At 42.2% G+C, this 26,564-nt stretch overlaps 2 protein-coding genes across 4 annotated transcripts; one reads left to right on the top strand and one right to left on the bottom strand.

Annotated features, from left to right (window-relative positions):
* Positions 1-11,778: 11,778 nt before the first annotated feature.
* On the bottom strand, positions 11,779-16,561 carry LOC119377611 (uncharacterized). Of its 3 annotated transcripts, XM_037646992.1 has the most exons (10): positions 16,296-16,561; positions 14,792-14,922; positions 14,515-14,694; positions 13,428-13,620; positions 13,323-13,367; positions 12,752-12,826; positions 12,576-12,662; positions 12,408-12,493; positions 12,013-12,231; positions 11,779-11,919 (listed from the first exon to the last, which is right to left on the bottom strand). In XM_037646992.1, exons 1-9 carry the CDS (start codon positions 16,486-16,488, stop codon positions 12,148-12,150), a joined length of 1,074 nt encoding a protein of 357 aa, XP_037502920.1. In that variant the 5' UTR covers positions 16,489-16,561; the 3' UTR covers positions 11,779-11,919; positions 12,013-12,147. The 3 variants fall into 3 exon arrangements, with proteins under 3 accessions (XP_037502920.1, XP_037502918.1, XP_037502919.1); XM_037646990.1 differs by having other exon boundaries at positions 13,323-13,620; XM_037646991.1 differs by having other exon boundaries at positions 13,323-13,620; positions 14,515-14,691.
* A 1,246-nt stretch (positions 16,562-17,807) lies between these two features.
* Positions 17,808-19,936, top strand: LOC119377610 (uncharacterized). Its single transcript, XM_049411610.1, has 3 exons — positions 17,808-18,119; positions 18,230-18,322; positions 18,673-19,936. Exons 1-3 carry the CDS (start codon positions 17,808-17,810, stop codon positions 19,921-19,923), a joined length of 1,656 nt encoding a protein of 551 aa, XP_049267567.1. The 3' UTR covers positions 19,924-19,936.
* The last annotated feature ends 6,628 nt before the right edge of the window (positions 19,937-26,564 follow it).

Below are 26,564 nucleotides of genomic sequence, written 5' to 3'. Positions count from 1 at the left end.
CTCCAGTCACTGGTATTTATCGCTACGTTGATGACTACCTCATTCTTTTAAAGAAACGTCCAGGTTACTGTTTTGATGACGAAGTCCAAAATATTCTGGGCATTTTTAGGATGCTTGGAGGGGGACTGAAATTCACTTTTGAAACGCCTAAGAATAATACCATACAGTTTTTGGACGTTAATATTTCCTTTCTTGAGTCTAATGAACATGTCTGCTGGGAGTATCGACCTAGATCTAAGAAAGGCATCCTTCCGTATGATAGTGCCCATTCCAAGCTCGTAAAAAGGGGAATCGCCATCACCTGTGTACAAAGTGCAATTAACAAATCATGTGAGCACCAAATGAAGGCTAGCCTAATGCATCAGACCGAAAGACTTAAATCATTCGGTTACCCTACTTCCGTCATCACAGCTGTGAGTGAAACTTTGCTACAAAGATTGAAACGTTCGGGAAGAAAAACTGATGAGCAAGAAAAAGACAAGAGACCGTTTCATGTGATACCATATGTGCACAGGTTATCGCATAACCTGAAGAAAGTGGCCAACAGGCACCAAGTCAACCTCGTATTTTCTGCTCCTCGTAAACTTTCAACGCTGTGTAATGCTATGAAAGGTCGAAAACAAATGATATGTACTACTAACCATGAAACGAAGTTCACCAAGTGCACCTCTGATGTTGTTTATGAGATACCATTGAGTTGTGGGAGAGTGTACATCGGACAAACTGGGCAATGCTTTAATGATAGGGCCAGGCAACATAAGAACAATGTCAAAAATGGCTATGGCAGCCATCTAGCCTCGCACTGTAAAAAATGCGCATGCACACCCAAGTTCGGGCAAACTAGTTTTTTGACGTTTGGAAAATCCAAAAAAGAAAGAGAAATCGTGGAAGCTTATTTTATCAATAAAGCTGGAGATAAGTGTGTCAGCGCGGCGTCACTTAGTTTAACTACTCATGAGAGATCTTTTCTCGATAAACACCTGTTAGTGTAGCAATGCGCATGTCCGCAATCGTTGGTTTTTTGTGGCGTTTTTTGTGTGACAAGGCGTTTTTGGTGGCATAGCTATAAGTGGTGATTCTTCAATAAACATTCAGTTGGCAGTTCAGCGCTAGTCCTGTGGTGTGTGTTCCTAATTTTGTCGTCGTTTTTTTCGCGCTGCTTCTTGTTTTGGCTGTGTTGATATCAAGCGAATTGATTATGCTCCACTTGTGTAAGTCATCGAGAGCTATGTTAATGCTACTTTGAAGAGTATCATAAGAATTGCTGCGAAAAAAAATGGTTGTATCATCCGCATAAGTGATGTATTTTGCTCCGTGGTCAGTTTGTGAAATGTTATTTATGTAAAACTTGAATAGCAGTGGTCCGAGAATGCTCCGTTGAGGTACACCTGAGGTAATTGCTTTGTGCCGAGATAAATTGCCTTGGATGCAAACACATTGCATTCTATGTTGCAGATAGGACGTTATAAGTTCAAGTGGTGTTCATCTCATTCCATATATTTCAAGTTTTTTTGTCAGTGTTAAGTGATTTAGCCGGTCGAATGCCTTGGAAAAATCAATATATATGCCAGCTATTAAACTTTTTTCGTCAAATGCTTTTAGAATGATTTCTTTTTGCATGACAAGGGCAAGTTCTGTTGATCTCCCTTTTCTGAAACCAAATTGAGTAGGGCTGATTAAGTTGTGCTTATTCGCAAACCCAATTATTCTGGCATAAATGATCTTTTCTAAGCCTTTAGAAAACACGGGAAGTATAGAAATTGGCCTATAATTTGATAAATTTATTCACTTCTCCACCTTTAAAAACTGTAGTAACTTTTGCTATTTGCATTTTCTTCGGAAATACACCTGTACTGAGAGCAAGATTATAAATATGCATGAGTTGAGGTAGTATGATATCAAGAACATACTTTACTGGCCTGATTTGAATGTTGTCAATATCGCATGTTAAGCTGTTCTTGATAGATCTATACACATTGTCTATGCGACTCCGAAGTTGATGTGTACAAATGTACACACCGTGACTGAAAGGGTTATCAAGAATGAGGCAATGTAGAGGCCGAATTGTATTTATGTACATGATTTGGTGCAACCAAAGTGTTGCCAACAACAGTTTACAAGTGATAGTCAAGCATGCCATTTCCTCAGCCTCTCCTCCTCTTTCAACTTCTGTGGAAGCCCAACTGATGTGGCGGACAAGGGTGTGCTCCCTTCAAGTTCAAAGTTCCAAATCTGCCTCGTAGACATCGATATATAAGAACATCTGAAACTTTGGATGCTAAAAACCTTCGGCGTCTGATTTTTCAGACTTACTGCCCAAATTTTAGCTCCAAAACAGCATTAATTGAGCCCCCACCTCTGCCACATCTTTCATCTCCATGTTGGAACCAGCGTTTTCTTGAGTTAATACATTTGCGGCCGTAGCAGAGCTTGAAAGGCAGCTTTGCCGCAATGCCGGAGTGTAATGAGGTGCAGCATATTGAAAATCTAGGGACCACTTCCAATCGAACGTAGACTCTCTCTTGGCAATGTTCGACCGTAACGGAGCTTGAAAGGCAGCTTTGCCACATTACCAGGGTGTGATGAGGTGAAGCATATAAAAAAAAAAATCTAGGGACCACTTTTAATCGGACGTTGACTGTGTCTTGGCAAAGTTCGACCGTAACGGAGCTTGAAAGGCAGCTTTGCCTCCATACCGAGGTGTGATGAGGTGAAGCATATCAAAAATCTAGGGACCACTTTCAATCGGACGTTGACTGTGTCTTGGCAAAGTTCGACCGTAACGGAGCTTGAAAGGCAGCTTTGCCTCAATACCGAGGTGTGATGAGGTGAAGCATATCAGAAATCTAGGGACCACTTTCAATCGGACGTTAACTGTGTCTTGGCAAAGTTCGACCGTAACGGAGCTTGAAAGGCAGCTTTGCCACAACACCGGGGTGTGATGAGGTGAAGCATATAAAAAAAATCTAGGGACCACTTTTAATCGGACGTTGACTGTCTCTTGGCAAAGTTCGACCGTAACGGAGCTTGAAAGGCAGCTTTGCCACAACACCGGGGTGTGATGAGGTGAAGCATATAAAAAAAATCTAGGGACCACTTTCAATCGGACGTTGACTGTCTCTTGGCAAAGTTCGACCGTAACGGAGCTTGAAAGGCAGCTTTGCCTCAATACCGAGGTGTGATGAGGTGAAGCATATCAAAAATCTAGGGACCACTTTCAATCGGACGTTGACTGTCTCTTGGCACCACTTGTCCTGTCCCTTGTTACGTTTCTCGTCTGTGCTTCATTCAGCGCATTTACATTGCTATGCCGTACCAACTAGCCCAAATTGAAGCTTTGCTGTCTCTTGGCAAAGTTCGACCGTAACGGAGCTTGAAAGGCAGCTTTGCCTCAATACCGGGGTGTGATGAGGTGAAGCATATCAAAAATCTAGGGACCACTTTCAATCGAACGTTGACTGTGTCTTGGCAAAGTTCGACCGTAACGGAGCTTGAAAGGCAGCTTTGCCGAAATACGAGAGTGTAATGAGGTGAAGAATATTGAAAATCTGAAGGGGTCACTTTCAATCAGACGTTGACTGTATTTGTTTTGGGGAAGTTCGAATAGTAAAATTCCAGTGTGAATCGAATCGAATACTAAACCCTATTGGAAGAATATATGAAATTTTGAATATTCGCGCACCCCTAATTTTGAGTGATTTATGTATCTTTAAAATTCTTGAAAAACAGTGTGTTTTTTAAACTCTGTCAATTTCAAAACGCCGTTCCTGCTTCTGTTAACATTTTAGCTTGTCTGACTTACATTGGTTAGGCCTTTATGTGAATAACAAACCTCTGCCTTTTGCATTTCTCTAGGAATTTTAAAGTAAAGAAATTTTCGGGCTCGAACAAAAAGAAACTCTCTGTAAAAAAAATTCATAATAAAAAGCCCATCTCAACCTTGTTCAAAGTCATTCAGATTCTTCTCAGAGGACTGCAGAATGATAATATAAAAACACATCTTGCATCATATTTGTTAAACAAACTTACAAATTTTCAAACATTGAGTTTTGTGAGCGTGGTCACTACTGCGTAAAGAGCATCTCTTGTGAAAAAGAATTTCTATAATACGCTGTCTTTATTCACTGAGCTTCACTAAACAACAATGAGGCATTTTTGGGTGAGTGGAAAACGTTTTGTAAAAAAAAAAAATTCGGCAGATCCCACGTACCGTGGGACTCGATGTTATGCGAAGCATGCGGCGGGAAGGTGACTGTGGCGTAATTTTTTTTACTTAGCGAAACGTTACGAAATGATGCTAAAGATTTGTTTAAACTTTATGTGCACACGTATATGTTGAAGAGCCGCAGATGTGTTATCAACCAGCTGTTTACAGTTGGGTAACGCTGCCAACGGCAACGTAGTCAATACCAACACCAGAAGCGGTAAGCTGACATGTATACATGTCAGCTTACCGCTTCTGCTTATACTTGTCCGTTATCGTGGAGAAAGCACGCACGTTTCACGAACCCGTGTGCATGGGTGGAAGGGGTTCCTAACAGTTTTTGAACAAGGTCATCATCACCGTGATCAGTGAGCACTAGACGGTGCTCGTGACTTGTTATCGGATCCGGTCGCGATCGCGGTGGCGAGGGGTCCATGTGTAGTGAAGTACGAGTTACAGTAGAGCTGTTAGAAATCGTGGATGCCTCGGTCATTTCGTCGACAAATTGTCTGTATATAGAGCCGGCGACATGTCGGAATCTGAAGTCACCCATCGCGTTGGTGAGGTTTAGGCCGCTGAGGCTGGCAGGCCTGGATAGGGCTACGTAGACCAACATAAATGGATGGCGCTTGTTCTATTCGTAGACTACCTGGGCGTATGTGTCCTACGTAGCCTAGTCTACAAAGCGGCTGTCAATCAATCCGTCATCATCCTCGGTCAGCATGATGCCATCGCCCAGCCTCGTAAGAAATGAAGAGGACACTGCGTCGTTCTGGCGGACTAAGTGCACTTTACGCTGCGACGATGTGAATATCGTACGTACCTTTCTTTAATGCATTCCTCCGGGGTCGAGCAATGCTTCAAAATAGCTTGCTTAATCATAGGAATACAAATTTAATGCTTATTAGACTGTTATAAAAGCGGAGCCAACACTGGAATCACGGGCGTTAATCTGATATGACGCCTGTATTGTAGGACTACATGTGTAGTGTTTATTGCTTTCTTGTAAAATTAGATACCCAGCACCACAACCACAACTGACGTTGCATCGACATTACGCGTGCATAGGCTGTTTTTCCAAACCAATTTGTAGACCTGGCGTGGCTTTGTGGTAGAATACCGGATTGCCACGCAGAATCTTTGGGTTCGATTCCTGCTTGCATCCTGATTTTTATTCTTTCCATTCGCCGGGTCAATGCTGCCAATGTCGGTTTTTCTTAACGCTCTCGCATTTAAGTTACCAATGTCTGTTCTCGCCGTTCCTGGGTAGATATAAACTGTCAATCACCTGTGGCGCATACCCGCACACCGCGGCCGGTGGTAAACGGGTATGTGCCACACGTGTCTGGAGGAAAGGGTTTGACGACGCACGCGACAGGATTTTCACGTTATTCATATCATGACCACACAGTCATATTCGTCAAGTCCGCTTACCCTCCCATGCTAATTTTGGTGTACACCAAGTTAAGGAGGCGATCACGAGAGCACCCAGACGTAGGCGGCTAGATAGATAGATAGATAGATACGTAGATAGAAACGCTCAAAGTGCCAGAGGTTCGCTAAGAAATGCTTCGCATTTAAAACTTCCGTTTGAATAAAATGTCTTCGGATAGTTTGTGACATCACTTGAGTCGTAGACGGGTAGCATGCGCATATTCATCCTTCTGTTTTTGGGTTGTTTTTTTTTTGTAAACTTTCCATCATAGAAGCAATGAAGCTTCGCACAAAATCATGTAGCTGAGTTGATGATGCAAGTAAGAAATGACAAAACGGCGACATTGGCAAATGTAGAGTACTACAGTGCAACTTGAGCACTACCGCCATGCATGCTTTGCGTGGCTTTAGCACAGAATTCCTCGCTGTCCAACCCACTCTCTAAATGAGCATCGTGTGGATCACATGGCAGATCGAGTGGCCCACACTCCACGCCTTCGTGTAAATGGAGTATATAGAGTGCACAAGTTGAACTGGTGGGTGCAATGCACGGTGGTGTATTACAAATACCAACGCTTGCAACACATTTAGCAGATGGACAGATTGCACGAATACAAGGACATTCGGCTGACCCATGCGCCTGCCTACGAGATTGAGGCTTTCGGTATGAACAAAAGGAAGGAGTGGGAACTCATCACGGCATTCATTATCTGCTGCAAATCAAATAAGAGTTATTCAAAATACTAATTGTATGTGACATATAATTACAAAGCAGTTGTTTCACGACAAGAGATTCGCAGTCGGGCTGCATGGTGCGGAAAGCTTTGTCTTGCCTAGCAAGCTTGAGTAGAGGACCCGTAGCGGCGGCCGCTCGAGGTGGCGGGCGCTCGCATTATATCGGTGCGACTTGGATTGCGGGCGAGCTCCACTTGTGCACGAAAACAGCGCTCAAAGGGCGAGTGAGATACGGAATGTATCACTGTGAAAAGTGAGAGCTGTAATTGCCAACACGATCCACATTATACTACGAAAACTCAATCAGTAATTTTGCAGTAGGCGCTTCCAGTGCTGCGCACATGTGTTGCTTCCTCTCTTCTTATGGCAAAAACATAAGTCCACACTATAAGCAGCATATGATACAAAAAGCATGCCTGCGACATCTAAGTAAAGCTCACGCTGGTCTAATAGCTCAAGCTAGAGTTGTGCTTTTGATGCCGGACCACTGGTTTCAGCTGGCTGTTAACAGAAGTGCAACTAAGTCCTTCGATTCATGAAAGTACCACTGATACAGTATTGTACTCTTGTGTGTCTGCACACATCCAACTGTTTATCACTATATTTTGCGGCTTCGGGCAGAACAGCACAGGAATAAATAAATACATGTGCACAGCACTGGAGGCACCTACTGCAAAATTACCGGCAGAGTTTTCGTTGCATAATATGGACCTTCCTGGCAATTAATGGCTTCTACTTTTCACAGTGATACGTTCTTTATCTCATTCGCCCTCTGAGCGGTGCTGATGTAGTATGAACACTCGCAGCCTCGAGCGGCCACCGCTGCGGGTCGTCTACTCAAGTTTGCCAAGCGGCTGGCTGATCACAAGACAAAGCTTGCCGCACCATGCAGAGTGGCTGCGCATTTGTTGTTTTGGAACAGCTGCTGCGTTATTACTTAGCGTACAGTGAGTATTTTGAATAACTTTTATTCAATTTACAGCACGTAAGTAATGGAGCGGTCAATACGCGGAGTTGGTCACATTTGACGTATTATAACTTGGTAGCAACCGAAATAATGCAAAGTTTTTCACGCATAATGGTACACAACGTCCTTTCCTTCCATCCGAGATATTCTTTTAGGAAAGGAAAATGGCGTATTTGTAAAAAAAAAAATACTTTTATACTTCAGTGTTGTTGAGAAGCCACTTACGTTTCGGCGCAATTTTAAAGTATAACACCTCGTGTGAAGATTACGAAAATTATTTTGAAAGGAAGCGCAAATATTAAAGTCAGTTGGTACCAAGTTTTCTTATTCTCAGTTCAGCGTGTCTTCAGCAAGAAGCTTTTAAAATACACGTATTTTGTACCATTTATCATATTTGTGATTTTTTTTCCTCAAAAGTCCCTTGACAGCAAAGATAAATAAAATACTTATAGGATTGTATTTCACTTGTACTTTGACAGCAATAAATATTGTGGCCAAGAGGTGCACTGTTTTTTCGCTAGGTACGCTCAAAGTCAAAGAAATTGCAAAATTTGTGGATAACTCTTTTGCAGCCAGATTTGTATATTTTATTTTAGGCGAACAAATTTTTTTTCGCAACACTGACTTTGATGTCACTTTTCTAGGTCTAAAACTTGCGCCTAGAGTAAGTGTAATCAAAATCAGCAATGCTGACCGGGAGTTCATGTTGGTTGTTATCTGCGCACACCCTGGTATCACAGGCTGGCCCACTAGCCGAAATGTTAACAAAACCACATTTCGTACGTAAATCCTCCCTTCAATCACACACACACACACACACACACACACACACACACACATATATCGTAAAATCTTGAGCAAGTGCCCCCCTACGGTGATGGATATCAGATAAGATTAGGAGGGGAGGCGCTTGCTCGGTTGCGGATCAAAATTCAAGATAGCGGTGGAAGAGCACTAAGAATAAAGAATGCACAGCCTTCTTCTCTTGAAATGCTTTATGGAACATGCATGCATTCACTGTTTTTCCGTACTCGTCGGGCGAATAAAAACGGCGTATGGAACAGTGAAAATGGCGGGAGGAAAGAAAGGTGGCCATATTTCAAATCTCCCAAGAAGGGGAGGGGGCACTTGCTTGGGTAGGGGTGCTTACTCTGGATTTTAAAGTATATAATATCGAATTGGTGCCAATGTGTCAAAGTATCTTAAGACACATTTCGAATGTATCGTATTGGATACAATAATTGCAGTTGTATATCTTGTATCTGTATCCAAAATAATTGTTGTAAAAGTATCTTGTGTGGTATCGCGATACAGTTTCAAAGAATTTTTGCCTGGTCCCGCCTTTAGTAGAGCACCAAGTCGGGCTAGTTGGTTAAGATTCATTATGACGACTAAAACTGCGCTAAAAACACAAAGACAAAGACGAGGAAAACAGGACTCGCGCAGACTCACAACTGAACGTTTAATGTTTGAAGGATGACATATATACACAGTTAACACTTGATGAAATAAGATCATTGGACACAGATATGTCTGCGTCACAAAGTGGCACCAAAATATTTCAGCTCACAATTGGCAAGTGATATGGAAGGTTCACTTATACACCCCCGTGTAGTGTTAATCTTGAAAGCCTCGAACATCTCGTGTGTGCACCGGTCCTTGTGACGAAACAAAATCTTGGTTTATTGACAAGCGGTTGGCACAACTCGCTGCTGCCTACTTTACACTCCCTACAGTGTTTGGCACGTGCGAATAGCCATCTGTAGAACAATTCCTAAGATGCTCTTTCAGCCGAATATTTATACACCTCCCCGTTTGTCCCATGTACACCCGCCCAGAAGAAAAAGGAAATTCATAAACTACTGCGCAGGCGCATGGGACAAACCTGCACCTATGTTCAATGCTGCAAACAAATGGGCTGTAATTAGGTGTTTTATCAATGGCATTCATTACCCTGGCACACAATCGCGACATTTTCTGAGGCGCCGAAAACACAACGTTCACACCATTCGGCCTCGTTTTGGTTCATCCCATACATGCTGGCTATATCAACCTAGGTCTCAGAAAAGTCCGCTAAATTTCTCATCTAGGCATTCAAAGTTAGTTAAGAATGGAATTGCTCTATCTTGCATTGATGCTGCTGTGCGGAAGCCTTGCGCGCACGCAGTGACGGAAAGTGTGCAAATGCAGTTGGGCAGGCTAACTAAATCTGGTTATCCATTATCTATGATTGCAGCAACCTGCGAAAAACTAATTAAGAAGTTTAAAATGAACGGCACCCAGTCACCCCGAAATCGCGCCATCGAGGGTGGGGGCTTTGCGGTTATCCCGTATCAGCAGAGGTAGCACATAACTTGAAGAACGTAGCTCAACGCTACGGTGTGAACGTTGTGTTTTCGGTGCCTCAGAAAATGTCGCGATTGTGTGCCAGGGTAATGAATGCCATTGATAAAACACCTAATTACAGCCCATTTGTTTGCAGCATTGAACATAGGTGCAGGTTTGTCCCATGCGCCTGCGCAGTAGTTTATGAATTTCCTTTTTCTTCTGGGCGGGTGTACATGGGACAAACGGGGAGGTGTATAAATATTCGGCTGAAAGAGCATCTTAGGAATTGTTCTACAGATGGCTATTCGCACGTGTCCAAACACTGTAGGGAGTGTAAAGTAGGCAGCAGCGAGTTGTGCCAACCGCTTGTCAATAAAACCAAGATTTTGTTTCGTCACAAGGACCGGTGCACACACGAGATGTTCGAGGCTTTCAAGATTAACACTACACGGGGGTGTATAAGTGAACCTTCCATATCACTTGCCAATTGTGAGCTGAAATATTTAGGTGCCACTTTGTGACGCAGACATATCTGTGTCCAATGATCTTATTTCATCAAGTGTTAACTGTGTATATATGTCATCCTTCAAACATTAAACGTTCAGTTGTGAGTCTGCGCGAGTCCTGTTTTCCTCGTCTTTGTCTTTGTGTTTTTAGCGCAGTTTTAGTCGTCATAATGAACCCGTCTTTAGATAGGTACAATAAAACCTAGTTAATTCGGATTTCACGTTACGAAAAGAAATGTCCGTATTAAGGAAATGCCAAATTGTGGGGGTATCAAGAAAACAGTAACAAAATGGCTATTACATCGAGGCATTTTTATTTGCTGCATGAATACACAAATCCTGTTCTTATAACCGGCTTAACCACTCATTGCTTTTTGCGGCGCTAATCTGAAGGGCGGCATCGAGGCCCACAGCAATATCAGTAGCTTTTTACTTTACTCTGATCACCTTGAGGAAGCCACACGCTAATATCGATCACAATGTCCCGTAACGACCACAAACAAGACGAAGAAAGAGGCAACATTTGCTGTCCGACATTCCGATACTCTCGACAGAGCTTCCAGCGGCCACCGCTCCGCGGCACCACGGTACGTAAAAGTTACGAATACAACTTGCCTCAAAGCTCCTTCTGCATCAGTACACCTCATTCATCATCATCATCAGCCTGTCTACGCCCACTGCAGGGCAAAGGCCTCTCCCATGTTCGGCCAATCAACCCGGTCCTGTGCTTTCTGCTGCCACGTTATACCTACAAACTTCTTAATCTCATCTACCCACCTAATTTTCTGTCTCCCCCTCACGCGTTTGCCATCTCTTGGAATCCAGTCAGTTACCCTTAACGACCACCGGTTATCCTGTCGACGTGCTACGTGCCCGGCCCATATCCATTTCTTCTTGATTTCAACTATGATGTCCTTAACCCCCGTTTGTTCCCTGACCCACTCTGCTCCCCAGGTGGAAAAAATTTCCAGTTCCAGCTGGATTATTGAACCGGAAATCCTGTCCAGCTGGAAACTTTTCCAGCTGGAACTGGAAACTTTTCCAGCTGGAACTGGAAAACTTTCCAGCTGGAACTGGAAAATTTTCCAGCTGGACAGGATTTCCGGTTCAATAATCCAGCTAGAAAAATTTCCAGCTGGAAAGGATTTCCAGTTCAACAATCCAGCTGGAAATGTGTCCCTATTCCAGCTAGAGAATGCATCCTCTTTTTCCAGCTGAAAGGCATCTGCATTTCAGCTGACAAGTGTTCTCATTTATTGTAGCAGCAGAATGCTTCTGTTTAGCTGCAAACTTGTTGCTCTAACCGGAATAGAAGCAGTCTGCAGCTGGAATATGAGCAATTTTCAGTTAATGTACGTGAGCTTTTGACCTGCAGAAATAACCTCCATGCAGGCACAATTCAATCAAGTTAGCTTCTTCACAGGGAAACAAGTTTCATGCTTACATACAGTGCATATATGTCCATCAAAGAGAAGGGTGCATCGACAGTTGTTTTCAGAAACAACTCAGCCATATGCATAGAGGACAAAACTCAAGTTGTAAAACGAGAATGCATGTATTTACATTATATTTACAATACTACACAATGATGTATTAGAGAGGATTTGCAGCTCCGCCTCTTATAGTGCACTAAAGACGCAGTTTCCTTTTGACGTCTTGAATTTTTTCGCTTAATGTCCTCGGCACAGCGTGCTCTGCATCCCTGGTGTCGACATCGTTGACGCGGCCCCAATGACGCAGACAATCTATAACCAAAAAATTGTTCCTCACAGTCATAATGGTCAGCTGAAGTAATATATAAGTTCTCTAAAAGAAAAAAAAACGCAACAAATACTCACCATAAATAACATTCACCTTTGCAGGTGTCAGCTGTTTTGCTGGCTGTTCGTTGGTGCCACTTTTTGTTGGCGCTAGCCTGCCACTCACACTTCTCTTGGCCAACTCACTTCCCCAAATTACTTGGGCAGCATCTCTTACGAGAATAGTTGGCTTCTTATTCTTAAACAGTTTGTCTGCTTGGCTATAGCAGTGATGAAAATGCCACTGGACAAGTGGAACTGGAACCACATAAAAAAATATTGTGGTGAAACATGAAGACTCAACATGTGTTAGAGCACTAAAGGTAAACGAATGTTTATAAGACACCCAAGTGAAGAGTTTGGGGAACAAGCTATATAGTACTTGAATGTGGGTACTGTTGAGTAATTCATATGTGTGTAACAGCTGTACTCACACGTCCATCGGGTGTGGCCATAAAATCCCCAACTTGCGGCTGTTCATTGCTGATGGGATCCTCTTCAAGGACAGCTCGTGCTGTAGCTGCAAATTTGAGGCAGACAGTAAACATTGTTAACAGATGTCCACGTCAAAACCCCACTTCAGTAAATTATTTTGCACGTACATTCACCATCGTTGACGGAAGTGGTTACTTGTAGGGGCTGTGCAGTGGCAGGTGTCAATGGCGCTTTTATTTGCTTCTGGCTCATGCCTGTGTAATGAAATGAAATGAGTTATGCATGCTGCCGGTCACTGCATATCTGGAATGAATGATAATGCAGGAACACTTAGCAATCTTACAGCCAGTAGCCGCTTGATAATCTTTCTTTTGTGCCTGTGGCACTACTACTGCTGTAGGCGTCTGCTGGCTCACACCTGCGTCACGAAAAGTCGGGTTATGCATGCAACTTTCCGATAAGGCTACCTTAGCCTGTGTAGATTTGCTTGTTCAAAAAAAATTTAGAAAAAACTGTTAATGCCCGTTATCAGATGCAAGTCTTCATGGCAAGATTTATTACTATGCTCACATGTTGATATTGAAACAGCACAAAAGACGCAGGACACAGAAAGACTTGGCAACACAAGCGCTGACTGATTGATATGAACCCAAACCAACTAGCCCAACTCTCCCTTTTGCTATGCTCACATGCCAATTAAGCTTTATCAAAATTTTACAATATCTTTGATAAGGTTGGTTACAACACAATTATGCGGTACACTATGTTATATCTGCCTGCAAACTCGCCACAAAAGTACACATAAACTGGTTCCAATTAAAGGTAGCAGTAATGTCACCTTGGAAGTGCACTGCGAAATACAGGATATTAATTTTTTTTAAACAGTCGACAGCAACGTATTCACAACTACTTACCATTATGTCCCTCGCAAGGTTTCTGCTTTTGAAGTATCTGCAGAACTAAGAAAGCATGGGTATTATCAGATAGCATATACAATTGACAAAAAAAAAGATTCTTACCACTGTCCAGTCGCTTCTCTATGTGTTTCTCCAGAAATTCAATTCTTTTTTCTAACGAGGCATTGTGCTCACGCTCTCTGCGACACTGCATTCTCCAATATTTCGCATCCTTGCGAGCAGCTTTAAGGTCTTTCGATGACACAAGTGACTCATCCGTCGATGAGTCACTGCTTTCCTCGTTGTTCCTTCTGCTCTGTGAACGAAAAAATAAAAGCCAGAAATTATGCAGCGTAATACATACTGTTCCTAACATAAATAGTCTTATAATAATGTGAGGGGTCAAATTGTTCTCCACCTAACTTTCAGTGTGTCGTGATCAGTTATTGCTACTTATTGGTGCACTAGTCAATAATACAGCAATGTTTATATGTAACAGTTGAAACAACCAATATTGCAGACAACTGACATATTTGCTATGAAAACAAAGTATACCAAGTACCCATCACAAATGACTGCAGGAAATTAAAATTATTAAGTAAACAAGAACAGTCATTTACTGGTCATTTGACCTGTTCCCAAGAGTTTGCTACAGCAGAGAGAAATAAGAAGTCAAGTGAGCATACAGCATTGTACTATATATTGAATATGCTTCATTGTAGTATATATTGAATAGGCTTTTATGCTTCAGCAACCCCTCTCCAAGCTTTCTGCTAGGCCAACCATCCATTCATTTTATGTGCCATTTTGCAAGAGCCAACACCTAATCAGGTCACTGCCTGCTGAAGCCCTTTAGCCTATACACTTGCACATACCTCTGCCATCATGAAGCTTTGGTACAGAGATGCAGCTTGAGCAAACACAATCAATATTGAACATGGGATGGTGCAGGCTAGTTTTCTAGCTCATTATTGCTGGGTTAAGAAAGACTGCTTACAATAGAGCAAAAATACCTAAAAATAAGGGCAACGAAGGATTCGAGAAGTCTGCATGTCCACTTCCACTTCTCACTGTCTTGCTGTTTTTTTTTCTATCTCTTTTTCGTGTCTGTTTCTTTCTATTGCAATGAGAAGTAAACGTGCGGTTGGCCAGCTATAATAATGTTTCACCCTTGCACACATTTCAATCTACACATTTCTTGTTAACATACCTGGGATCCTCGTGATGAATTGGTGGAGGTGCGCAATGTCGGTGCAGTAGCCTTTGCATCGCGTACAACCTCGGCAACATCGCGATTCTTCCCCAGTGCATTTTTCATGTGTTGTCGCAGCACAGACTCATACTGCTGCTTCCTTGCTGTTGCCTGATTCTGTTGCTTTGCTTTTTCCTGCTGTAATAGATGGCAGCAATGGCAAATTAGTAAATTTGTTGAAAACTAAGCACTTCGTTGTTTGCAGCGTATTTAAACAAGAAAAGTATGAATGTACTTGTCTAATGGCTTTCTTTTTTGTGGCAATGTCCCCTTCTGGCACGGGCAGGTCGTCCACATCCGAATACCTTATAGGCGGAATATGCACTCTTTTATTTTTGGTCTCCCTGTCCATTTCCTCCCTTGTGGCTGCAAAGGTTATAAAAACATCAAATGCGTTTAATTGACTGCACGATAATCGTAATCTATCTATCTATCTATCTATCTATCTATCTATCTACTATCTATCTATCTATCTATCTATATCTATCTATCTATCTATCTATCTATCTATCTATCTATCTATCTATCTATCTATCTATCTATCTATCTATCTATCTATCTATCTATCTATCTATCTATCTATCTATCTATCTATCTATCTATCTATCTATCTATCTATCTTCTATCTATCTATCTATCTATCTATCTATCTCTATCTATCTATCCTATCTATCTATCTATCTATCTATCTATCTATCTATCTATCTATCTTCTATCTATCTATCTATCTATCTATCTATCTATCTATCTATCTATCTATCTATCTATCTATCTATCTATCTATCTATCTATCTATCTATCTATCTATCTATCTATCTATCTATATCTATCTATCTATCTATCTATCTATCTATCTATCTATCTATCTATCTATCTATCTATCTATCTATCTATCTATCTATCTATCTATCTATCTATCTATCTATCTATCTATCTATCTATCTATCTATCTATCTATCTAATCTATCTATCTATCTAGCTATCTATCTATCTATCTAGCTATCTATCTATCTATCTATCTATCTATCTATCTATCTATCTATCTATCTATCTATCTATCTATCTATCTATCTATCTAGCTATCTATCTATCTATCTATCTATCTATCTATCTATCTATCTATCTATCTATCTATCTATCTATCTATCTATCTATCTATCTATCTATCTATCTATCTATCTATCTATCTATCTATCTATCTATCTATCTATCTATCTATCTATCTATCTATCTATCTATCTATCTATCTATCTATCTATCTATCTATCTATCTATCTATCTATCTATCTATCAAGAATAATTATTACTTAGCATACCTAATTTTTCACGGCCAATTGTCATTGTTTGGTCATATAACGATATTGTATCTGGGCTTTAAGTTAAGGTAGGATACATTCAGCAGGCGCTCAGCCCTTCATCGTTGTCAGACCTCATGCTAACATTGTCAGGCAGGATTGTATTCAGTGGTTTGATATACATGATTTAAACATGTAGTTATCTGAAATACTACGCGGTCAGCATGTTCAGCTGCCCGCTTAGAGATGCAGCTGTTCAGCAGTGTGTTACACGTTATAATTCAGCGTTATTAAAGCTAGGAGCACCCCAGATCATACGGGTCATGCAACCTATTCTATTGCGCAGGTGTATACGCAATTCCACTGCACGCGGCCTCGGAGAGCAGCGAAATCGAACAGAAAGCGTGTTTTGTAATCACAGGTGCACTATAACAATATATTTACCTGCGAGCTTGAGGATCTGTACGACGTACATGCCGCTGTTTACATCGTCGTCCTCGTCATGCCAATACGCATCATAGGGCATCGTATTGTCAAAGTCGAGTTCATTTTGTGGCTCGAAGTTCGCGACGTCAGCTACTGGAATGACGTAGCGCTTGTCCGTTTTCTCTTCCACAAATCTCACAAGAGCAAACATGGTTAATCAACGCGTGCAACAAATAAATGCGAGAGACGATAGACAAACAGACTTGCACGAGTTGTCCGAGCACATGGAACGCGGAGGGAGACTATTGTCGACCTTCTCACGCTCATGCGACTCTGCCTTGACTTGGCGCGCCGAAATGTAGTTCTTGCATGTACGTAAACTAAGACAGTATTTATTAGCTCTTTATTGAACAAAATTTTTTAACACTTTTATCATGTTTTTTTGGTGAACCATTTCAGCTTTCTTTACAAAAAAAAAAAGTGGTGCGACTGCAGAGTATTTAGTGCTGGGTAGTACCGCAGCACGTTAGGTTTACGGTACGTTTTAGCAGCACGTTGTTCGGAACACTTAAAGTGTACCCCGCGCTCTTGTCTTGCGTCGTGTCTCCGTTGAACTAGAGGTATATATTATTTACGTGCATATATACACAGCTCAATTTTTTGGACATCAAATGGCTCCACGTAAAAGGCGTAAGGTCTATCCTCGACCCGGGATCAGACAGCCGCATGCCAAAGTCGACGAAATGGCTTCTTGACCATCCTAGAGACGGTGCTGCGCGAGCCCCAGCCGATCACGTTCGGTCGTCTATGGCATCAACGAGATCTTCACCAACGTCGCCCGTAAACTCTCACGGGGACCAAATGTGCAATGAATCGGTGCACTTGGATTCAACCTCGGAGGAAAACAGCGATGAGGACTGCAGCGACTTCACTGACAGTGAATGCACAACTTCGCATGCATCTGTCACGCCGCCAGCGTCACCATTTTCCGCGGACGAATATTGTTTGCCGACTGATAACAGCGCGGGACCAAGCTGTGATCCGAAAGATACAGACGCGGACGATCTCTGCGATCCATTCATTGACGGTGGGTCAGTCACCCGAGGTGACGCCTATATGCTGCTCTTGGATATGGCTCTTAAATTCGGTCTATCCTGGGCTGCAATCGAGGAAATTCAGAGACTTTTCAACAACATTCTTGGGAGGAAATGTTTTCCAGAAAGCAAATACCTCTTCAAGAAATTTTGTGGAATTGATGTGACCGAAGTCATTTTCAATTTTTACTGTGCAGATTGCAAGCATCTGCTCGCCGAAACAAAGGGCAGCCTAGAGGAACGCCAAAAGCTTCGTGTCGAATGCGCAGTGTGCAGAAAGAAATATGTCGGCCAAGATCTTATGCGTACAGGCAGCTTTTTCGTAAGTTTGCCGATTGAAAGGCAGCTAATGTCAATTCTGTCGAGTAAGACAGCGAGCAGTGCATTAGCAGAAAACCTCAGCCGTCCACAGAGCAGTAATGGCATAATAAGAGACATGGGAGATGGTCATCAGTACTGCAGTGCACGCGAAAAGGTTGCCATGGCTCCATATGATTTGACGTTGACTGTGAACAGTGACGGAAGTCCTGTTTACAAATCGTCCAAGTTTAACATATGGCCTGTTCAAGTCATTGTAAACGAACTGCCACCCCGGCTGCGCTGGAGCAATGTTATGACACCACTTTTGTGGTATGGACAACAACATCCACATATGCCAATGCTTCTGCAGGCATTTGTGCAACAACTAGAGAAGTTGAATGCGAGTGGCATCACGTGGACACTTTCTGGCACACAAGTGTGCTCCAAGGTAAATTGCCTTCTGCAGAATATTTGAGCGCACATACCACACAACTCGCGAGTGTATATTTACATCATTTTCCATAACCCTGCAGGTCTTCTGTATATGCTGCTGTGCAGATGCACCTGCCAGAGCTGCGATGCAGCAGATGGTACAATTCAATGGGTACTTCGGCTGTAGCTGGTGCTACCATCCAGGGACCAATGTTGAAGGCAAGTCCCACAAAATATCTAGCTCCCTTTAACCGCTATTTTTTGGAGGTCAGAAACTTCAGCAAGCTAAGACACATACTACCACTGCGACAAAATGTAACAATCTTTGTGGTTGAGTAGTTGTCACAACTTACCTCCAGGATGGATGAGTGTAAAGGCAAACCGAATTCAGCTGCCACATTCATGCTTTGCACCACGTATGACCACTTGTTCTTTCTCAGTCGTCGTTTAGTCCTTCATTATCTGTTATACTAAGTGCATTTGAACATGAACATGCACCAACTAGTCCCTTTCATTGCTTTACTAATCAGTTGCTGCAAATTTAAACACACTGTGTGTATTTTAATTTTTTAACAGGTACCATCAAATACTGCATGGATCAACCCTACCCCGACCGCACCGACGAACAGACCCTGGCCGACATGAGCGCTGCTTGCCGTACTGGAACCATTGTACACGGAGTGAAGGGCCCCTCTCCTCTTATTAACTTGCCAGGCTTTAGTCCTGCTTGGTCATGGTGCCCCGATTACATGCATTGTGTCTTGCTTGGCGTCTCGAGACAGTTAACTGAATTGTGGTTCTCGGATACAGGGACAGAATATTACTGTGGCATGCCGTCTACCATGAGGCTTATAAATGAAAGGCTTTGTAAAATACGAATGCCTGTATGTGTAAGCCGTCAGCCAAGGTCGCTGCAGGTGAGAAAGTATTGGAAGGCCTCAGAATGGCAGTACTGGCTTCTTCATTACAGTGTGCCTTGTCTGACTGACGTGCTTGGGGAGAAGTACTTGACTCACTGGAGCCTTCTTGTGTCAGGTGTGTTTCTCCTGCTGAAGGATTCGATTTCAAATGCAGATGTAGACCTCAGCACACAGCTGCTGACAGAGTTTGTCGTTGGAGTTGAATTTTTGTACGGCCGGAAGAACATGACATACAACGTTCACCAGGTGCTGCATTTACCAAAGTCTGCTCTTTTGTTTGGTCCTTTATGGGCACATTCTTGTTTCACATTTGAAACAAATATGGGCAGACTTTTGCAGCTAATTACATCTGCCAATGGAGTGGCCTTGCAAGTTGCTACTAGGCTTCTGCTGCGCAGCAGTTTGTTAGTTATGAAGGCGCGTGCAAGCAGCCATGTACTTTCGTTAATACAAGAAAGCTCTGCAAAAGAATGCTTGGACAGCATTACTCCCCTAGGCAAGCCTGAAGTAGTACGCGATGTTTCTGCACATACGCAACTGCAGGAAAAAGAGGTGGTTGAGTTTCGTAGGGTGAAGGTTCGGGGTGCTGTAATTGCCTCAGAAAGGTACAGCAAGCATGTGAGATCCAACAGCACTGCTGTTGTCCTTCCAGATGGCACTTATGCCAGGGCAAAAAGAATATTCTGCTCGAGAGAATCATCTGGAGAAGAACACTTCTACATTATCACCGAGGCATACAGTGTTGACTCCATTCTGCCAAGTGGGCACATCAAAACCGCAAGAAAACAAGGCCATGAATGTCTCTTCATGATTGATACACAAACACAACCATGTATATACTTTTGTTTTAATAATCGTGAGTACTTTTGTGATTTCGTTAACTCCTATGAATGGTTTTGAGTATGTGACAGTTATACACAATGATGAAATGTTAGTACCGATGTTCTTAATGTCAAGGAATTTTTTTAAACCGCCTTAAGATATTGCTGTTTTCAAATGGTATTAACAGTCCTGTAAATAGTAGGAGGGTTCAGTTTGCCCAAAAACTCATCAGTAAGCTTAAATAGTCAATAAACAATGTGCCAAAATCAAAACGTGCAGCTGCTTTGTGTCATGTTACATGAGGCCAGTTGCTTAAAGGGTATGCATTAGCCTTCGTATGATACAAGTCTCAACAATGAAGCTCTCTGCACGAACTGAAATATCGCACATATTGTGCACATGCTTCATCAGATGTGTTGCATTAGCATAGATGACCGTAGTGCTTGTAAGCACTTAAATATCTTTTTCACGTGTTCCTTTAATTGTATGGTAATACAATATGTGGAGTTTGACGTGCGAAAACCGTGATACGATTATCATGCATGCCATAGTAGAGGGCTCTGGAAATTTTGACCGCCTGGTGTTCTTTAATGTCCACTGACATCACACAGTACACGAACCTCTGGCATTCTGCCTCTGTCGAATTGCGACCGCCGCAGTCAGGATTGAACCCCGCGACTTTCGAATCATAGCCGAGCACCATAACCATTGTACCACGGCAGTAGACTAATCGTATGGTGTTACAAGAACTTTAGGTTTGTGCTTATCTAATGAAGCCATTGATTATTGTGAACATATATGTGCATTGTCAGCTTAAATAAGGTGGTTACATGTGTGGAGGTATTATTGCTCCCTGGACCTGCCTTGTGGCTCACTATAAGGTTTGCCTATAGAAGCAATACTCTACCAAGTATTCTGCATTGTTGGCAGTCTGAGCAATTTTCTTACATGTGTGTGTTCGAATCAGTTGTGCAATATCTAGGTATTGGACCCATATCACTAAAATTTTGTATAGCACACGTGAGCGCAGAATTTGGGATATTGAGTCACAACTTCACTTCATGTGTGCACGTAACCTGGTGTTACATGACTTTTGTTACAGTAACATTTACCGCAGTTGGATTTTAGTGACTGTGTCATTGAATATGCTTAATTTTTTAAGCACTTTGTAGCCTGCCTTCTGTACATTTGCTAACCAGGAAATAAGCAGCTATTGCACGGCACTAATCCTTTTGCAGAAGGCAGTGCACATTTGTTAGAAGCTGCATTTATTTGTTTGTTTAACTATATATTAAGGTTGTATAGTTGTGTCTACATAATAAAAAATGTTATGTGTTTAACGTAAAAGCATGCGATTTTACGAAAGCTGTGTAAAAAACACAATGAAGCTCTAGAGATGCATTCAGAGATGAACAAGCCACGGTTCGAGGCTGCCGCCGTTATTGGTACTGTGTACTAAGAACAAAGGAGTTATGTCTAATATGTGTTGATAGGTTCATGTACAATAATTGTGATATAGGTCGATAGTATATGGTTGATGCTTTGCACAGATGCATTTTGAGATGCTCTCCTGTTATATTTACAATGTGTAATTTCACTGTGTATTTCTGTGTGTTGCAATAAACTATTGTTGACATGACAACTTTCAGTAGTTACAATTCAAAAGATTATGTGCATGTATGAAACATTGAAAACCTGCTCACATATATGCTAAAGTGACATATCTTTTCCGAAGCACTTAATGTAGCATTAAGTCAGTGTTAAAGGGGCCCTGCGACACAACTTAAGTGTGTAGTTTTCATAGCTTCTTGAACTGTGAAATGCACCGATATCGCTGTGCAAGTGGCAAAGCCAAAAACAAAGCTGTTATAATTTTATTTCAATGGAGAAACCGCATTGTTTTTGGACTAGAGTGACACACAATGGCTATTTTTGTGATTGGAAGTGACACTTCATCACGTGGGAGTGGCAACATTGGCCATGCAATCTGATTGGTTTGACCCAACAAGTCGCACGTAATATTCATATGGTCACAATAGGCCACACTATTGTCCGCTAAAAATTATAAACGCACTCTTTATACTTCCTCGGATACAATATGATTTCTCTTTTTGAATGTGAAAATTTGAAAACAATTACGAAACGGTGCACGACGCTAGGAGCACTGCACAATGGCCACCACGAGGCGAGTCGTCCGGTATGTCTTTGTAAACATAGGCGCACGCTGATTGGAACCAACCTTTGACGTCAGTAGGAGAGTGAAATGCAAAAGGGAATGTTTTTTCTCGTCGTCTGCTGCGGTTTTGAAGTTTGAAGATTAATAACTTCCGTTACCGTGCACCAACTTCGATAATTCTTCTTGCGTTCATCTCAGTATTTAGCACTACATGCACTCCAGCACTACAGAATGCAGACGAAAAAGCATTTGCAGGGCCCCTTTAAATAAGAAAATATATTTTGTACCTTCGGTGATTTCTGTTGAATATGAGCAAAGTAGAATGAGCAAGCACTATATTTAGCAGTGTGCTAAATATAGTGTGTCTTATTGAAACCTACAACTTCATTTTTTTTCTTGAACTTGTAAAAACACTAAAGTATGAGTATGCACATGTAATTCACTAAAAAATAAACCTGCAGGATTTCAAAAAATCTTAATATTCACTGAGTTTGGCCTGAATTTCAACTGTGCTGCATATACCAGTAAGTCCAGGCAGTCCTGTACTGTTTCACCGGTAGCTGCAAACTAAAACAGGGGTGTTAATTAATCTTACATTTTAGTGGAAGACATCCTGTAAACTTCTGATGCTGCATGCCTACGAACAAATATTGTGCAGGTGTTTTATGCTGCTTTAGTGTCACAGAGAGAGTAAAAATTCTGTCCAATACAGGACCTTCAAGAGCTTCATTTACCCTTTCATACTCCTGAAAATCACTTGTGCACTTATTCTGCGAATGAGGGTTTCCAGCTGGCAATGAACCATTGTCCAGCTGGAAATAGGTTTCCCAGCTGTTTCCTGCTCTAGCTGGAAATTTTCCAGGTACGACATTCACTTTCCAGCTGGACAATATCCAGCTGGACCCAGACGCAGCTGGATATTATGATTACCAGTTACATTTCCAGCTGGAAAACTTTCATTCCAGCTGGTATTGGACAAACCAGCTGGAAACTACGCTGGAAAACTCATTTCCAGCTGGAAATTGGCTTTCCATTTTCATCTGGGTCTCTTCCTGTCTCTTAAGGTTACACCTATCATTTTCCTTTCCATCGCTCACTGCGTCGTCCTCAATTTAAGTTGAGCCCTCTTTGTAAGTCTCCAAGTTTCTGCTCCGTAGGTAAGTACCGGTAAGATGCAGCTGTTATATGCACATCATTCGTACGGTCTTAAAAAAGCAGTCTCCTCACAGACGTTACTTCCAGCATTTTCTATGCTGTGATCCCCATTTCTCAAAAATCAAGGTGGAAAAGATGCAGGGGAGAGTATCGCTGCTTTCCGAGGGGCTTTAGTTGTGCAACTCAGAGGTGGCGACCCACATGCGGTCGGACACTGTTTTCACTCTTTTGTGTCGCACACTTGTGGCACTTTGCCGCCCGAGAACAGCTTCGTGCACAGCGTGCTCCAAGGATCATCCAAATTAAGCAGGTCGAATTATAACCGAATTAATGATAGCCTTCATACAATGCATGTTCTTACCGTGATCAGAAACTAGTCCAAATTGGCGAGCTTTTGCTTTTTTTTTACTTTAGGTAATAAATAAACATGGCAGCCTTGACATGTTTCTGGCCTTTGTGATGGAAGTATGGCCTTTGAGATCGGCGCGTTAATGAGAGAGGCTGCTGTTGGCGATTAAGGTCCCTGTATTTTTCAAAGGTAGCGCAAACCATTGTACAAAAAGGAACGGGATAATCTCCCCGCCCTCTATGTCTCTCCTCACTTGTTCGCCTTTTTGTGCCCCCCTGTTGAACCAGGCTCAACGAGTGACCAGTAATCCCCGATAACACACCCCGCCCCCCCAATCCCTCGTCGCTTTCTCTTTCGGCGGAAAACGTTGAATCAGCGCATGTGTGCGCTGTACGTGAGTGCAGGCTTTTTACATTTTGCAAGACGCCGTCGGCAGCAGCAAGATGCCAACTTGCTGCACTGTGCCATGTCGAAAACTATTCTAGCTCGCTCGTATTAGACAACGGTACCTGAAAGTGCCGAGAGTAATTACAATAAGATTCTTCACAATTTTCTTTTCATTTTGCAAAAATTTATTGCAACGTTTTGCGAAAATAATCTTTACAAAGCTCTGCTTTTTCTCTCTCAGCCCTGGCGTGGCCCATAAATTTGACAAAATTCACTTGTCACATGTCGTTTGAAACTTACTCCGACAATGTCGGAGTTGCTTTTTGCCGTTCATTTTGCCGAAGTGCATAAATAGAAGGTGGTGATGAGACGTGTACAATAAAAAAAAAAAAAAGCGACATGGCACGTACGCAGCACCAATTGATGAGTGTAATTTAATGAGGGAAAAAACTAGACACCTAAAACACCGAAAGAAGGACGAAGAAGCACTGGGAAAGAGCGTCACTCGCAACTGATTTATTCTCAGAAGGAGCTTCCTTTGACACAGAATTAGCTCAAGTACTTGACGATGCAATGCTGCTGAAAGTCTTTCGTTATGTGGATGATTTTTTAGTTATTTTAAACACTAATCCTTTGTTGACCACCACTAGCTCAGTGGATGAAATTCTAGCACTTTTCAGACAACATGCTAACGGCCTTTTGTTCACACATGAGCTTCCCATTGACAATAGATTGCAATTTTTAGACTTGAGCATCACTTTCTCGAAGCGACACGTGTGCTGGGCCTATCGCCCACGTTCGCGCAAGGAGCTATTACCTTTCGGTGCGGCCCATTCTAAACTTGTTAACAGGGCCATTGCGACCATGTGTCTCGAGGGAGCGATGGTGAAGTCTTCTCCTCACAGTATTCAGGATAGTTACATGGATCAGGTTAGGCGGCTGCATTCAGCTGGCTATCCCAACTCTGTCGTTGTATCCGTTGCCGAAACCCTCCTTCAAATGTTGAAGGGCACAAAGAAAAGCAGGCAGCCCATGGTCAAAAGACCTATGGTGGTACCTTATGTTCATAAGGTAGCGCACAACCTTAAGAACGTGGCTAACAGGTACAATGTGCCTGTAGTTTTTTCTGCGCCACGTTAGTTGGCTGGCCTATGTCCACGTATTTCTAAACCACCAAGGGCCTCCACTTGTGGGAAAAAACACGCATCAAAGTATGTGGATTGCTCGGTGGGCGTGGTGTATGAAATCCCACTTAGTTGTGGTCGGATTTACATCGGCCAAACTGGTCGGTGTTTGAACGTCAGAGTTAGGGAACATGAGCTGTTACTTCGAAATAATTCGGCAGCACATTTGCCTGCACACTGCCATTCCTGTTCTTGTGAGGTGAGGTTTTCAAGCATTTCTGTTCTTGCCAAAAGCTCAGATGCTCTGGCCCGGGAATTAATGGAAGCTTTTTGGATAAAGAAGAAAGGCGACTTGTGTGTAAGTGACACATCAGTGGTTTTGCGCATGTCAATGAGTTCCAGTTTTGCTCGTCGTTGCTTGATTAGATATGCCTTTCTATTGACCTCGAGTATTTTTTGATGTGTAGTGACTAGCCGATGCAGTGCGGTGTGCGCATCTGTGGTGCGGCATATATATATATATATATTTTTTTTTCTGCGTTTCTTCTGAGAATAAATCAGTTTCTAGTGACGCTCTTTCCGTGTGCTTCTTCGTCCTTCTTACGGTGTTTTAGGCGTCTAGTTTTTTCTCTCATTACGGATGAACCAAATAGCCCAGCAACAAGCTTAGAGCAACAAGCTGAGCTTAGAATAACAGAGAGCTGAGCTAGTTGGCTAGTTGGCATTTGTGATGTCCTGACTTCTTTCTTGTGTCCGTGTTTGCGCGCCCTGTCTTTTTAGAATGAATACTTCTGAGCGTAATTTACTTCGCAATATGCTGTGAAGCTGTCCATGTTAACCTCTAATTTCTTTTTGCTTGAACTATTTATTTATTTGTAAGGGAGTGTAAGCATGCCTTTTATTCTTTGTGCTGTCGATTTTTATGTTCTTTTTAATTTATCCTGATTTCTCATTGTTTTTGTTACTAATTTGCTGTCTTCAATTACAATTATTATACTAATACAGTTGCTGCATGTTCCTGTGTGGTGCACTTTGTTATTTTATTGTACAGTAGACCAAACTTTGAAAGTACACATTTGACTTCTAAATAAACAAGAACCTATTCAGTGGAAGGACACCATCCTGTTTTTGTAGCCGCTTGCATTTTTGGTTACGCAAGAAGCAAAATGTTTTGCAGCATACTTTGGCTGTATTTCCGTTGGCAAATTGCAGATGGTGCGACGGAAGATGTCTGTATTATTCAGTTTGATGTAGCTTCTGATTTTCCGAAATGCGTCTAGTAAACAAAAAGACCACAGTTTGCGAAAAGCACTTCCTATGATTACGTTTAACATGTCTTGTTGTTTTCCTGGTGTGAACGACGCACCCCACACTTATGAATCAATTACAATATGCAAATCCTAGGTTTTTCACATTGTTAAACAGGCACCAGATCCAGAAAGCTGTTCACGAGTAAAATGGCACAATGGAATTTTTTATATATGCCAGCACCAGTGTGTAACTTGTTCCCCACAAAACGCAAGTTGAT

Source organism: Rhipicephalus sanguineus, unplaced genomic scaffold (assembly GCF_013339695.2).
Source record: "Rhipicephalus sanguineus isolate Rsan-2018 unplaced genomic scaffold, BIME_Rsan_1.4 Seq500, whole genome shotgun sequence".
Taxonomy (NCBI): Eukaryota; Metazoa; Arthropoda; class Arachnida; order Ixodida; family Ixodidae; genus Rhipicephalus; species Rhipicephalus sanguineus.
This window is presented reverse-complemented; position numbering and strand designations above follow the sequence as displayed.

Coding starts and splice junctions, on each gene's coding strand:
- LOC119377611 (XM_037646990.1), bottom strand. CDS start 16,488: ATGTTTGCTCTTGTGAGATTTGTGGAAGAGAAAACGGACAAGCGCTAC. Junction 13,621..14,514: donor ATTCATCACGAGGATCCCAG/GTATGTTAACAA, acceptor TTTCGTTCACAG/AGCAGAAGGAACAACGAGGA. Junction 12,232..12,407: donor TGGCCACACCCGATGGACGT/GTGAGTACAGCT, acceptor ATGTGGTTCCAG/TTCCACTTGTCCAGTGGCAT.
- LOC119377610 (XM_049411610.1), top strand. CDS start 17,808: ATGGGAGATGGTCATCAGTACTGCAGTGCACGCGAAAAGGTTGCCATG. Junction 18,120..18,229: donor GCACACAAGTGTGCTCCAAG/GTAAATTGCCTT, acceptor GCTGCTGTGCAG/ATGCACCTGCCAGAGCTGCG. Junction 18,323..18,672: donor TCCAGGGACCAATGTTGAAG/GCAAGTCCCACA, acceptor TATTTTAATTTT/TTAACAGGTACCATCAAATA.